This window comes from Odocoileus virginianus, unplaced genomic scaffold (assembly GCF_023699985.2).
Source record: "Odocoileus virginianus isolate 20LAN1187 ecotype Illinois unplaced genomic scaffold, Ovbor_1.2 Unplaced_Scaffold_12, whole genome shotgun sequence".
Classification (NCBI taxonomy): domain Eukaryota; kingdom Metazoa; phylum Chordata; class Mammalia; order Artiodactyla; family Cervidae; genus Odocoileus; species Odocoileus virginianus.
In genome coordinates, this window is record NW_027224274.1 from 784,022 (window position 1) to 798,944 (window position 14,923).

Consider the following 14,923-nt stretch of genomic DNA (forward strand, 5'->3'; position numbering starts at 1 on the left):
ACACAAGTACAGTTGGCCCTTCAATTCCACAGGTTCTGCACCCTTAGATTAAACCAACTGTGGGTCAAAAATATTCAGAAAAAAAAACTTCAGAAAGTTCCAAAGAGCAAAATTTGAACTTGCCAAGTGTCAGCAACTATTTACACAGTTTTTACATTGTATTAACTATTAAAAGTAATCTAGAGATGATTTAAAGTATACAGGAGGATGTGCATAGTTATAGAGTTGGACACAACTGACATGGCTGAATAATAACAACTATGCCATTTTATATACGGACTTCAGCATTCACAGACTCTGAGAGGGGTGGGGGGGGCTCCTGGAACTAATTTCCTGTGAATACTGAGGTATGATGGCATTAATTCACTTAAGCCTCGTAACAATCCAATCTAAACTAAAATGGACTGGAATGGGTGAATTTAACTCAGATGACCATTATATCTACTACTGTGGGCAAGAATCCCTTAGAAGAAATGGAGTAGCCATCATAGTCAACAAAAGAGTCCAAAATGCAGTACTTGGATGCAATCTCAAAAACACAGAATAGATCTCTGTTCGTTTCCAAGGCAAACCATTCAATATCACAATAATCCAAGTCTATGCCCCAATCAGAAATGCTGAAGAAGCTGAAGTTGAACAGTTCTATGAAGACCTACAAGACCTTCTAGAACTAACACCCAAAAAAGATGTCCTTTTCATTATAGGGGACTGGAATGCAGAAGTAGGAAGTCAAGAAACACCTGGAGTAACAGGCAAATTTGACCTTGGAGTACAGAATGAAGCAGGGCAAAGGCTATTAGAGTTTTGCCAAGAGAACACACTGGTCATAGCAAACACCCTCTTCCAACAACACAAGAGAAGACTCTACACATGGACATCACCAGATGGTCGACACCGAAATCAGACTGACTATATTCTTTGCAGCCAAAGATGGAGAAACTCTATACAGTCAGCAAAAACAAGACTAGGAGCTGACTGTGGCTCAGATCATGAACTCCTTATTGCCAAATTCAGACTTAAATTGAAGGAAGTAGGGAAAACCACTAGACCATTCAGGTATCAGCTCAGTTCAGTTCAGTCGCTCAGACGTGTCTGACTCTTTGCGACCCCATGGACTGCAGCATCCGAGGCCTCCCTTTCCATCACCAACTCCTGGAGATTACTCAAACTGATGTCCATTGAGTCGGGGATGTCATCCAACAATCTCATCCTCTGTCATCCCCTCTCCTCCCGCCCTCAATCTTTCCCAGCATCAGGGTCTGTTCAAATGAGCCAGCTCTTTGCATCAGGTGGCCAAAGTATTGGAGTTTCAGCTTCAAATTCAGACTTAAATTGAAGAAAGTAGGGAAAACCACTAGACCATTCAGGTATGACCTAAATCAAATCCCTTACGATTATACAGTGGAAGTGAAAAATAGATTCAAGGGATTAGATCTGATAGACAGAGTGCCTGAAGAACTATGGACGGAGGTTCATGACATTGTACAGGAGACAGGGATCAAGACCATCCCCAAGAAAAAGAAATGCAAAAAAGCAAAATGGCTGTCTGAGGAGGCCTTACAAATAGCTGAGGAAAGAAGAGAAGTAAAAAGCAAAGGAGAAAAAGAAAAAGGAAAGATTTACCCATTTCATTGCAGAGTTCCAAAGAATAGCAAGGAGAGATAAGAAAGCCTTCTTCAGTGATCAATGCAAAGAAATAGAGGAAAACAATAAAATAGGAAGGACCAGAGACCTCTTCAAGAAAATTAGAGATACCAAGGGAACATTTTATGCAAAGATGGACACAATAAAGGACAGAAATGGTATGGACCTAACAGAAGCAGAAGATATTAAGAAGAGGTGGCAAGAATACACAGAACTATACAAAAAAGATCTTCATGACCCAGATAACCACAATGGTGTGATCACTCACCTAGAGCCAGACATCCTGGAATGCGAAGTCAAGTGGGCCTTAGGAAGCATAACTATGAACAAAGCTAGTGGAGGTGATAGAATTCCAGTTGAGCTATTTCAAATCCTAAAAGATGATGCTGTGAAAGTGCTGCACTCAATATGCCAGCAAATTTGGAAAACTCAGCAGTGGCCACAGGACTGGAAAAGGTCCATTTTCATTCCAGTCCCAAAGAAAGGCAATGCCAAAGAATGCTCAAACTACTGCACAATTGCACTCATCTCACACGCTAGTAAAGTAATGCTCAAAATTCTCCAAGCCAGGCTTCAACAGTACATGAACTGTGAACTTCCAGATGTTCAAGCTGGATTTAGAAAAGGCAGAGGAACCAGAGACAAAATTGCCAACATTCGTTGGGTCATCAAAAAAGCAAGAGAGTTCCAGAAAAAAACATCTATTTCTGCTTCATTGACTATGTGAAAGCCTTTGACTGTGTGGATCACAACAAAAACTGGAAAATTCTTAAAGAGATGGGAATACCAGACCACCTGACCTGCCTCTTGAGAAATCTGTATGCAGGTCAGGAAGCAACAGTTAGAACTGGACATGGAACAACAGACTGGTTCCAAATAGGGAAAAGAGTACATCAAGGCTGTATATTGTCACCCTGCTTATTTAACTTATATGCAGAGTATATCAAGAGAAACGCTGGGCTGGAAGAAGCACAAGCTGGAATCAAGATTGCAAGGAGAAATATCAATAACCTCAGATATGCAGATGACACCACCCTTATGGCAGAAAGCAAAGAGGAACTAAAGAGCCTCTTGATGAAAGTGAAAGAGGAGAGTGAAAAAGTTGGCTTGAAACTCAACATTTAGAAAACTAAGATCATGGTATCTGGTCCCATTGCTTCATGGCAAGTAGATGGGGAAATAGCGGAAACAGTGAGAGACTTTATTTTGGGGGGCTCCAAAATCACTGGAGATGGTGACTGTAGCCATGAAATTAAAAGACACTTACTCCTTGGAAGAAAAGTTATGACCAACCTAGACAGCATATTAAAAATTAGAGACATTACTTTGCCAACAAAGGTCTGTCTAGTCAAAGCTATGGTTTTTCCAGTAGTCATGTATAGATGTGAGAGTTGGACTATAAAGAAATATGTTTACCCATAGATACAGGGCATATATTCACCCCCGACTTCTCTTTCAAATCTACCTGCCCCTCTTAATCATACCTCAGAGCATGAATAACAACTGAAATCATTAAAAATGTGTTTTTCATGCTTGCAAAGCAGCTTTTGTTTTATCAGGAAGAACATCTCTGACCACAAGAGTAGTGTAAGTCTCGAGGGAGCCCTGCCTGAGCACAGATTAACGCTTTCTTCCTCAGCCTTCACATCTTTGTCAACCTGAAAGACACACCAGCCTAACTTCCCGACTAGCTCAAAGGTCACCTGCTCTGTGAAGGCTTCTAAGATTTCACCAGGAGCTGAATGATGTCCAGGAAACATGTCAAGCTCTCTCCTCACTCGAGGCATGTGGGAGGCCTGCACTTCCTCCTCCCTGTGGTTGAGCTGAGTGTGGTTAGTTCCAATCCTTTCAGGCCAGAGTCACGGCCAGGACAAGCCCTCCAGAGCCCTTCCCCCATCTGCTGTGACAACTGACAACGTGCTTTCTGGTAGCTGCTCTGTCAACCAGGGTTCCAGGAGGACAGCAACAACATTGAGCAAAGCCCCCGCATCGCCTCACAGAGTGAGAAACCGCTTTCATTCTTTTCAGCCACTAAGACTATGGATTGTCTTACAGTGACACCAGCTGCCTGGACTGCTGTAGTCACCTGTGCTCACTAGGCCAATCAGACTGTTCACACACTGCCTTTACAGGGCCAATCACACTGTTCTGCAATCATTGCTTTCATTTCACCCCAGACTGTGCAGATCTTGAGAACACGTACTGTGTCTTACAAATTCTCATCTGGCAACTGCTCAGTTGTGCTGTTTCGTTGCTAAGTTGTGTACGCTCTTCTGTAACTCCATGCACTGTAGCCCTCCAGGTTCCTCCATTTGCGGGATTTCCCAGGCAAGAATACAGGAGTGGGTTGCCATGTCCTTCTTCAGAGGATCTTCCTGACCCAGCGATCAAACTTGCATCTCCTTCATTGGCAGGTGGATTCTTCTTTTTGCTTTTAACACTTTAATTAATTTATTTATTTATTTTAGCTCATTTTATTTTTAATTTTATTTATTTATTTTTGGCTATGTTGAGTCTTTTTAAAAAATTTATTTATTTTTAATTGAAGGATAATTGCTTTACAATATTGTGTTGGTTTCTGCCATATATCAACATGAATCAGCCATAGGTACACATATGTCCCCTCCCTCCCACCTCCCACCCCATCCCACCTTTCTAGGTTGTCACAGAGCCCCAGTTTGAGTCATACAGCAAACTGGCTATCAATTTTACATAAGATAGTGTACATGTTTCTATATTATTCTCTCCATTCATTCCACCCTCTCCTTCCCCCACCCTCTGCCCACCATCAGTGTTCACAAATCTATTCTCTGTGTTTCCAAAATTGGCAGGCAGATTCTTTATCACTGAGCCACCAGGGAAACTTAAATGAATCAATGGAAGAATGCATGAATAAGGTATTTGATAACTGAATATCAAATGAGATAATATAAAATGTAATTCTATAATCTTGCTAGACACAATCCTCTCTGAAGGTAGAGATGATCCCACGTAATCTTAAGTAGCTCTTCTCAACTTGCTGACACCACAGTTATCCCATGGGAAAGGGACCAGAGCAGAGAGAGATGGCTCTTACGGCTCCATGGAGAGCAGCCCCAGCCCTGCAGACCCTCACGGCCCCATGGAGAGCAGCCCCAGCCCTGCAGACCCTCACGGCCCCATGGAGAGGAGCCCCAGCCCTGCAGACCCTCACGGCCCCATGGAGAGCAGCCCCAGCCCTGCAGACCCTCACGGCCCCATGGAGAGGAGCCCCAGCCCTGCAGACCCTCACAGCCCCACGGAGAGCAGCCCCAGCCCCGCAGACCCTCACGGCCCCACGGAGAGGAGCTCCAGCCCTGCAGACCCTCACAACCCCCATGGAGAGGAGCCCCAGCCCTGCAGACCCTCACAACCCCCATGGAGAGGAGCCCCAGCCCTGCAGACCCTCACAACCCCCATGGAGAGGAGCCCCAGCCCTGCAGACCCTCACAACCCCCATGGAGAGGAGCCCCAGCCCTGCAGACCCTCACGGCCCCATGGAGAGCAGCCCCAGCCCTGCAGACCCTCACGGCCCCATGGAGAGCAGCCCCAGCCCTGTAGACCCTCACGGCCCCATGGAGAGGAGCCCCAGCCCTGCAGACCCTCACGGCCCCATGGAGAGCAGCCCCAGCACTGCAGGCCTCCTCCCTCCTCTCCTGACTGCAGCTCTGAGCAGAGAGGGCTCTGGCTGTCACTCATGCCAGTACAGTATATATATATGTGTGTGGGCTACCCCAGAGGCAGGAAATTAGGCTCACAACAAGAATCATTGAATTGGCTGTTCATGGCAACCCACTCCAGTATGCTTGCCTGGGAAATGCCCTGGACAGAGGAGTCCCTGGGGTCGTAAGAGTCGGACATAGTGACTACACCACCACTATTCCCCCCCAGGACAGTAGGGGGAGGAGTGTCACAAGAGAGCCTAGCAATAATCAAGGCTTGGCCTACCAAGCCCAAAGTCTCCTCCCCTTATAAAGAAGAGCAGGTTGACTGCTGTCATGAGCTAAATGGTGCCCCCCACCCCTCAAATATATCACTTCCCAATCTCTGGAACCTGTAAATGTTACCTTATTTAGTAAAAGGATCTTTGCAGATGTAGTTAAGGATTCTGAGATGAGGACATCATCCTGGTTTATCAGTGTGGGTCCTAAATCCAATGACACACATCCTTACGAAGAGACTCACAGAGTAGAAGGTAAAGGGAACATGAGGCAAAGATTTCAATGACCATAGCCAAGAAAGCTGGCAACCACCAGAAGTTCTAGAAGGTGTGGAATGGATTCTCCCCTAGGGTCTCCTGTGACATCTTGGTTTCAGATATCTGGCCTCCAGAACTATGAGAGAATAGATTTCTGACACTGCATTTGTGGTCATGTGTTATGGCAGTCCTAGCAGACTCATGCATCTGCCAGCTCCACTGGCTTTAGAGGGTAACCCAGAGTACTAGCATCCCTCTGAGTCTTCCATTCATCCCACACGGGCTTGGAATCATCCCTGTTCTTGTCCTCCCAAGTACTTCAATTAAGGCTTTTGTGGGGAGATTCAGGAATGACTAGGCGGCAGGGACCAAAGCCTCCTCCAGAAAGACCCTTTGAGGGCATCATAGAAAGGAAGGTTGGAAGACCGGTGGCGTGCTCTCCCTAGTGGGGTGGCGCCCTCGCAGGCTTAATTTAAGATCTCTTGGCACTTGTTGCTTAAGACAGTGATAATAATAGCTGTTCCTCTCTCTGCCCATCTCCTCCCACCCCCACCATCCCCCCCGTGGATTGCCAGATAAAACCTAGAAACCAAGCACCACTGGTATGCACTTGGAAAGCCTCAAGAAGACTGTACCCAGACATGTGGAGGCAATAAAGTAATTATGAACTTATTGAGACACACAGATCACACATGCCCTGTAGAAGGGAGGTTCCTGTGCTGGGAGCTAGAAGATCTTCATCTTAGCTCTGACTTTGCCACTAACTGACTGTAAGTGTGACCATCAGTATATCACTTATGTCAGTTTCCTCATTTTTTGGTCATGCCACACATTTTGTGGGATCTTAGCTCCCCAACCAGAACCAGGAATTGAACCCAGCCCCTCAGCAGTGAAAGCAAGGAGTCCTAATCACTGGACCACCAGGGAATCCCTCCTCATCTTTAGAATGAAGGGAATGAAAGAAACTGCTAATATTCCTTCTTGGTCTCAAAACTCTAAGCCATAAAAATGAACTTTTATTTAAGCTTCCTTTTTGCCATAGACGTTGGCACTAGTTTCATTCAGAAACACAAGTGGAGCGTTTCAGAAGCCTATCAGATGTGTAGATGAGGACTCGGAGTAAATCTGTACCAGACCTTAGCAGCCCCAAGCCTTGAGCCACTGGCCTCCCCAGTGGCCTTGAGCTGGGAGAGAACTGGCCAGGTCAAGGGGCGTGTGGGCTCCCTGTCAGCACAGGCCGTGGGCACTGTGTGGGCAGCCAGAGCCTCTCTACTACAGGAGGAGGAACCCGGGCCACAGGATCCCACCAAGTAGGGTGGGTTCAAACGTTACACTTATGGTAATCACCTTCCAGACCCTGGCACCATGGGCATACTGAATCCTCAGCATCCTCATCTATAAAACAGATGGAATAGGACTTTATGAAGTCCTTAGGACTTTATGAAGATTAAAAAGATAGACTTATGTAAAACATCTGCATACAGAAGGTGTTCAACAAGTGGATTACCATGACAGCGAGCTTCAGGTTTCTCCTCTGCTGACATCGGTATCAGCTCAGTTCAGTCACTCGGTCCTGTCCGACTCTTTGTGACCCCATGGACTGCAGCACATCAGCCTTCCCTGTCTATCACCAACTCCTGGAGCTTGCTCAAACTCATGTCCATTGAGTTGGTGATGCCATCCAAGCCATCTCATCCTCTGTCATCCCCTTCTCCTCCTACCCTCAATCTTTCCCAGCATCAAGGTCTTTTCCAATGAGTCAGCTCTTTGCATCAGGTGGCCAAAGTATTGGAGCTTCAGCTTCAGCATCAGTCCTTCCAATGAATATTCAGTACTGAATTATCAGCATGGATGCTGAGAAATGGATTTCGCACTATCCATCAAAACATATCTCGAAAGTAAGACAAGCCACGAATCTGAAGCTTGGGAATGTATTTCAGACATGGAGGTGGGGGTGGGATGGCACCATCAAGGTAGGAGAATTGTCCATTTGACTCATATGCTTGGAATAAATTATCACGGGTGAGGGTCTAGGAGTGAGGCCCCAAGGAAGCCAGAAGCCCTCTATGGCACGTTGTGAGACGTGAATTCTCGGTGACCTCTGGTGCGCGTGCTCGGGTTGTGTAACAGCAGTCACAAGCCCTGGCGTCTTGTTTCTGCTGCACTGTTTTGCTGGACCCAGCCTGAGCTGAGGCACGCGGCTGGCTGCTGCTCCCCGGCCCACCTCGGCCTGTGTCTGTGCTGCCTTTGGACAGAGGAGAGATGTTGGCTTTTTGGAGCAGGCACAGGATGCATGAACACAGTGTGAGGAGTGTAGGAGTGGGGCTGTAGGTGGATGTGTGAACTGAAAGAGGAGATTTTTTGTGCAAAGGTGGTTAATTCCCAAAGTCCTCTTTTTGTCAGATAAGACAGGAGGACTGTGGGGGCAGCTTTGGTTGAGCTTGACCACAGGCATTCCCTTGGGGCCTGGGGTCTATTTCGAATTGGATTTCCTCCTCAGAGCTTTTAGGTGTAGGCTCTGGACTGAGTATGTGACTCGTTGGGCTGAAATCCCCTGTTAGCTGTGCACCCCCGATGCTGCCAGGGGCCCTTGGAAGAGCCCCACTTGTAGGGGAAATCCCCAGTAGAGGAAGCAAGTTTTGTCTAGCTCCCATTAGAGACGCTGACTTTGAATTCCCACACACCTGAGAACTTATCTTCAATCTTGTACTTTTTTTATGTTGTGTCTTATGTGTATATTTTGTTTCCCCAAATAGAACAGAGGTCTTTTTATAGCAGGAACTGTAACTTTTATTTCTCTATGTCCCCCACCTAGCTCCCCAACTTCAAATAGCTTTATCTTGATTTATTCTCCAGAAATGGCCTGCTTGTAACTCACACAATGTTGTTTCCAGCATCACTGCTTTGCTTGTCATTCCCTCTAACTAGAACGCACTTCCGAAGCAGTTTTCTGCACTTGGTCAACTCTTACCCATCCCTCCAGACTCCACGCAGAAACCGTCTCTCACAGGAAGCCGCTCTGAACCCTAGGCTGGGTACGAAGCCTCTCCTCCGCCCACGTGAACTCAAACGCCTGTTCTGCATATGCCTGTATGTGCTGGCCCCGCTCTGAGACCTGAGCTGTTCAGAGACCAGCAGGGTGAAACATTCATCTTCCTGTTTCCACTGCCTGGCAGGCAGTATGGCCTCAGTGTATGTCTGCTGGACCTCATTAAAGAACTAGTGTGTTGTATGCTATGAATTATTATCGATTATTGAAGATCTACCTTAGGAAAGAGTTGTGATTGCTACCCCAAGGCCAGGAAGGTGGCTCTGATATGATGCACGCATGTTCAAAATGCAGGGCTAGGGACATCTCGGCTGAAGAGACTGTCCAGCCCCAGGGTCTAGGACTTCTCAGTGCTCCAGCCTGGGGGCCCCAGCATCTCCATTGAGTCTGGGCTCTGACGGCATCTCAGGATGGTCTTTATAGACGTGAAGGCCCTGAAAGCCCATCTCACCTCTCCTGGGAGGTCCTGGGCCGCAGTTGCAGAGGCCCATTCCCTCGAGATAAGATTTGACTCATGCAAGACGAATCTCATAAGCTCAGCAGTCATTTCCCACAATTCCCAGGAGGTAGATATTTAGGAAACCCAAAAGGAAAAAGATGGAGAGCTCAAACCGCGAAAGATCAGGGTCTAAGGGCAGTGGCTGACTCAGGTAGACCCACTGGGTAGAGAGCTCCTCTACGTCCCTAGAGGATAATACTGATGCTGTGACCAAGCCTTAGTACTGTGTTAGCAGTTTCAGTATATCGTCTGCACAGAGTGATTAAAAACATCTACCTGACTCTGAAGGCCAAAACGAGGTGGATATTTATTTTGTAATGAAACCGACCATTCTACCTCTTAAGGTTTAGGCTTAGAGAAAAACTAGGTGAGAGAAAAACTGCTAGCTTTCCAAAGGTTCAGTGGCGCCTAGTTCCCTCGGCAGCCTCGATCTCGGTCTTGTTTTCTCCTTCACTATATGGCAGTTAGAGATCCTTTCATTCCGCCCAGAGCTCTGAGATGTTTAGATTCTAATGAATTGAGTAGAGGTGGTCAAGCTGATTCTGCAAACCTAAAACTATTACTTTAGGATGGCAGATTTGCCTTCAGATTTCTCTGGAACCAAAACATTCTCTTGAGGCCTTGATAAGACTGCCGGGCCGCTGAGCTCCCAGCGTTCAGATTTCCCACGGAACCGCACTCGCCAGCTTCTGGCTCCCCTGGCCGTGAGCAGCCACGCTGTGTACTGGGCTCTGAAACCTGACTCTGCTCCGGGAGTGTGTGCTCACCCCCTCCTGTGACAGCGCCTGGGCCCTTCCAGTCTGCCTGCTGGAACTTTCCCCTGTCATTGTGGTCCTGGGAATGGAAGTGTCTATTAAGAGGAAGCCAGTGGTACTTTGAGGGTCCCACAGACTGGGAGCCAGACAGGAATGTGAGGGGTACTTGGGCAGGCCTGCAAGTCCACTGAGCCAAATTCCAGCTTTCAGAGGCCAAGCAATCCCTTATTATGGCCAACATACAGCTCAGTGACAGGGTGGGTGGGTCCAAAACCAGCAAAGGCTGTTGGTGAAATTGTGGTAGAAAATATTTAATGAAGTATGGGAATTTTCTGGCAGTCCAATGGTTAGAACTCCAAGCTTCCTGGCACAACACCCCCCCCCCCCCCCCATTAATGAAGTAAAAAGAAATTGGAAAAAGTAGGTTACAAAATGGATACACTATATACACATACACACATACCTGTCATTAGTAATACTGATAACCTCTGAGGACGACATGATAGCCTGAGAATATTTAACTAACGTTTCATCACACAAGATCCAGTACATAATAAATGCTCAATAAATACTGAATAAATGGATCAATGACAATATCTGGAAAGGACTGTGAAGTTACCTCAGAGAAAAGGGCTCTTTAACTGTGTCTATCTAAATTAGAAATTCATTACATGTTCAGTGGCAAAATTAAACCTTTTAAAATACTCCCAGGTTATCCAGTAGCACCTACAACTTGTATTTAAGCAACTAAGAGTACTGATTTGATTTTGAGGTACAAAGTCTCCAGCTCTTTCTTTTCTATACACTTCTCCATTCTGAGTTCCTATCCAGAGTAACTTCACCTATCATCTCTTCTAGAGAAGAATCATATTTTCATCATAAGAGGCCTGTACTTCTCATGGTAGGCTGGATATTCCTGGTTAGAACAACCTAAACCAACATATCTAAACCTGGCTGTTGTTGTTGTTGTTTTTAACTGATTTTCTCCCATCTTCAACCATTTATTTACTCATTCAACAAGCATTTGAGTGCCATCAGGCACTAGATATATATGGCCCCTGTCCTTGAGGAATTTTCCAGGGAGAGAACCAGGTAAGCAGACAGTTACACGTCTGTCTAGTACTCTAATTCAGTTTGAAAAAAGTGTCCTGAGTGTGCTGTAGAATCTGAGGGCATCTGTACAGGCTTCCCAAAGTGGAGATATTTGAGCTGCAGACTGAGAGGGGAAGAGTTCTCTGTTTCTGTTAATTCCTTTATCAAGCAAGCTTGTCTCAAGAAATTATATGATGATCTAGGCACTGTGCAAACTTCTGGAGACCTAAAGACCAGTAAGACAGTCGCTGACTACAAAAGGCTTATTACAGAGGTGTCAAAGCAGTACTGCCACTCTCCTTGGCATCTCAGAGAACCCTGCTCACCTGGGCACCCTGACGAGCTCAAACACGAATCATTTCCAGTTCTTATATAACACATGGTCTTTACTCTTCCATTTTTTTTCCTTCTTGCTCTCTCAAAGTCAGAATATGCCTGGACTCTCAGAGTAGCTCTTGAGTCTGGTTTCCTTGTTCACTCTATACACTGGCATTTCTGCCATATCATCCCTGTCCAAGGTGGATGTCATCTTACTCAACACCACTCAGAGTTTCTTAGTGTCCAAGGAGCAGAATCCAGGGCCATCCACTATCTGGCTTTGAGGGCTGCAGCTAGCCTCTGTCTGAATCAGAAAAAGGCATCCCTTTGGGATACAGCTAGGCAAGGAGAGTTTTTACAAAGAAAAGTAGCCCCTTCTTCCAGGTGGCTTGAATTCCAGCTCCCACTCACCCACTTGGTCAGCATCCACTATACTCGGAGGCCCTGTGGTTTTTATCTTATTATTTTCATTATTTTCTCTCTCTGCTTCTTCATCTTCCTTTCCAGCCAACTGGCTTACTTTCCTGCACAAAGCTGGCATGTTCTTCATGCAACCACTTCTTATGGCTTCTCCTCCTCACCACCCACCCTTCTTTTAAGACTTCTTTTGAGTCTTACACAGAAATGTAAGAAATACTGAAATACTATAAAATTTAGGGTCTGCAAATGCCATACCTTAAGGCACTTACGCATTTGAAAATTATGCACATGACACAAGTTAGTCTTATTTTCCCTATTGGATTGTGAGCTTTTAAAAGACATCTATCTTGTTTATTCCAGAGGGCTTAAAGAGGGCTGAAGTAATGATTGATATTGTTGATAACAGTAAAGTAACTTAAAAAAAAAAGATTCCCCAAAGACTTCCAAAAGTTAAATGGGTCCTAGAGAATGAACGTCGAGTAAGTCTTCTTGGCCTGGTTATAAATTACTAGTACTGGGAAGTAATGTAGCTCCATTTCTCATCAAATATAGTGGCATGTCTCAAAAGTGGGTTTCACCTCTCAAAGGAGTTTTACCCAGAGATTTTTCAGAAATTTCCAAATCGCACTCCTGCATATCATGTCCCACCATGAAAAAGTTTACTTCCTGGCTAAGAAATGTCACGTCTCTAGCCTCTTGGTTTCCTCTTTAGCTGTTGGAGTGCTTTTTTCAGGCATTTTGACAAGAGAACTTCAAAAGCTGTCACTGCCAACCAGCAAATCCATGCCCTGGACAGACTCAGTGTGAACCAACATGCTTCTGTTCATACTTGAGGATCTTCTCTTTTCACCACTCACTTCTCTTTTCACCCCCTCTTCTCGCTTCCACACAGGAAGCTGCTCCGGCGAGTGCAGGGCCTCTGCCACATGCTGTTCCTTCCTCAACTGAAGCAGCAAGGGCCTGTGAGAGGATCCCCTGTGTCTTCTGAGAACAAATCTGGCCCTCCAACAGTAAGCAATTTGCTTCTAAGCCTAAGACTCGCTTTGCTCTTACCTCCCGTCCATTTCCGCAAGAGATTAAAGAGGTCCTGAATTACACTGCACCTCTAGCTAAGGCCTGAGGCACCCTGTACTGTCAGAAGAGGAAACAAACTCTTAAAGCACCTTCTCCGGAAACTTCTTTGTTCGTATGGGCATTCCCAGAGCTATCTCCTTTCTTGGTTCTGAAGCTGCAGCCAGAAAAGATCTCGTTGCCCTCGGCTATCTTTGAGTAGACCGGTGAACACCCACTGCTGGGTTTCCCTTCCACCCTTTCCCAACCCTAATCTGCCTGGAGTTTCCCCAGCTTACAGATGTTTCCAGAGGGTCCATCTTGGGCTCCGGCGGATCCCACGGGCCCCTGTACTTTACAAAGACTCTCTGAAGACAACGGATAGAGCTGGACACTTGAGTTCAACTGCCCAGGACAGACCTATTGCCCACACAGAGAAGTCCCAGCGCTCTGCAGACAGAGGATTGCTTAGAAGAGCCAGCCTGAGCTCTGGTGTGGAGCAGCAGCGGGCAAGGGTTAGCCGGAACGTGAGTCTGGAGAGTGCTGACGGCAGCACTGGGAGCAGCAGTTGAGGTTTTGAAACCGGTGGAAATCACCTTTGCTTTTCTTCTTTTTAAAAGCAAGCCTAAATCTAGCTGAAACAGGCTTAGGGCTAAATGTCAGGTCTATTTCAAGGGGAGAATCTATGGGAGCCTCAAAATATGGAAAAGGCAGTGAGGAGGGGAATATACCGGCTGCTCTTCCACTGGAGGGTGGTTCCTGGCTCCCACTGGCTGGAACTGTCCCAGGAAAACCCCAGGCAGAGCAGCGGTGGGCCTCACCCTGGAGCCCCCACAGACATGGAGCCAGCACACCCCAGTGCATGCAGGGACATACAGGAAAGTCCCACGTTTGATCAGAAATAGTGCCATTTGCCCATGAGGGGAGCTTTCCAGAAAGTCCTGAAAAATGTGACAGACAAAAGTGGGACTTGAGAAGCAAGAGGGCGACTGGACTTTTAAAAGTTCAATTTTCATCGAAAAGGGAAGCGCATAGACTAGCTGTGCCTCAGGGTAACAGCTCTGTTTCTCTTTCAATATTCATCTCTTCAGATCCTGCGGCTTCTGATCTCTAAAGAGGTTTTGCTCACACATCTGTCCATTTACAAAGTTCACGGCACCTAACTTTTTTTCCCCCCTGAAGCATGTTAAGTCCCTAAGCAAAATAGCTGAACCTCTAGGAAGGCCCTTGCCCTCTCCCTGAGGTCTTCCCGGCCGACTCCCTGCCTGCCGGGAGGGGTCCCCTAGGAGAGGCCAGGGGCTGGCCCCCTAGGAGAGGCCAGGGGCTGGCCCCCTAGGAAAGGCCAGCGGCTGGCCTCCGGAGCGCCGCAGCGCGGAGCCTCGTTCGCGCTCCTGCTCGGACCCTGCTCGCGCGCCACGGGATCGTTTACCTCCATGTCCTTCAGGTGCCGACTCAGCGCCGGCGGCGCGCGTTCGCTCTGTCACGGGCTCTCGGTCCCCGCTCGGCGCTCTGCTCCCGCCTGGACCGGGTTCGGCTCCGGCGGGCACAGCGCAAGTGCGCGGCCGCGCGCCCGGCTCGCCGGCTGCAGGACTGAGTGCCGGCCGCCCCAGCCCCGCGCTAGACGACTAGGAAGGAGGAGGAGGAGGGGAGGGCAGAGAGAGGAGGCGGGGAGGGTGGGGAGCGGGGGAAGGAGGCCAGCGATCAGGGTTTAAATTTAGACACAAATCTAAACAGATACTGTCCCCTCCCGGGGCAGGACTCAAGCGAGGGAGCCACGACTCCATTAATCTGCCCAAACATGGGGATGGGACAGTCGTTTGGCCCCTCTTTCTCGTGAAGTTCCTCCAGGACCCTGGTCTTTGCTCACTGTCAGTCCTCAA

At 47.3% G+C, this 14,923-nt stretch overlaps 1 protein-coding gene across 4 annotated transcripts in view; it reads right to left on the reverse strand.

The window, feature by feature from the left end:
• RCSD1 (RCSD domain containing 1) overlaps positions 1 to 14,644 on the reverse strand; it is a 72,945-nt gene extending 58,301 nt beyond the window's left edge. For 2 of the 4 annotated variants that reach the window (XM_070462723.1, XM_070462720.1), the window contains exon 1: positions 14,473 to 14,642. In XM_070462723.1, the coding sequence (XP_070318824.1) occupies positions 14,473 to 14,478 (6 nt within the window). In that variant the 5' untranslated portion in view covers positions 14,479 to 14,642. Of the gene's footprint in view, positions 1 to 7,367; positions 7,387 to 14,472 lie in introns of those variants that run through there. The other 2 variants (XM_070462722.1, XM_070462721.1) reach the window with 2 other exon arrangements.
• Between the last annotated feature and the right edge of the window lie 279 nt (positions 14,645 to 14,923).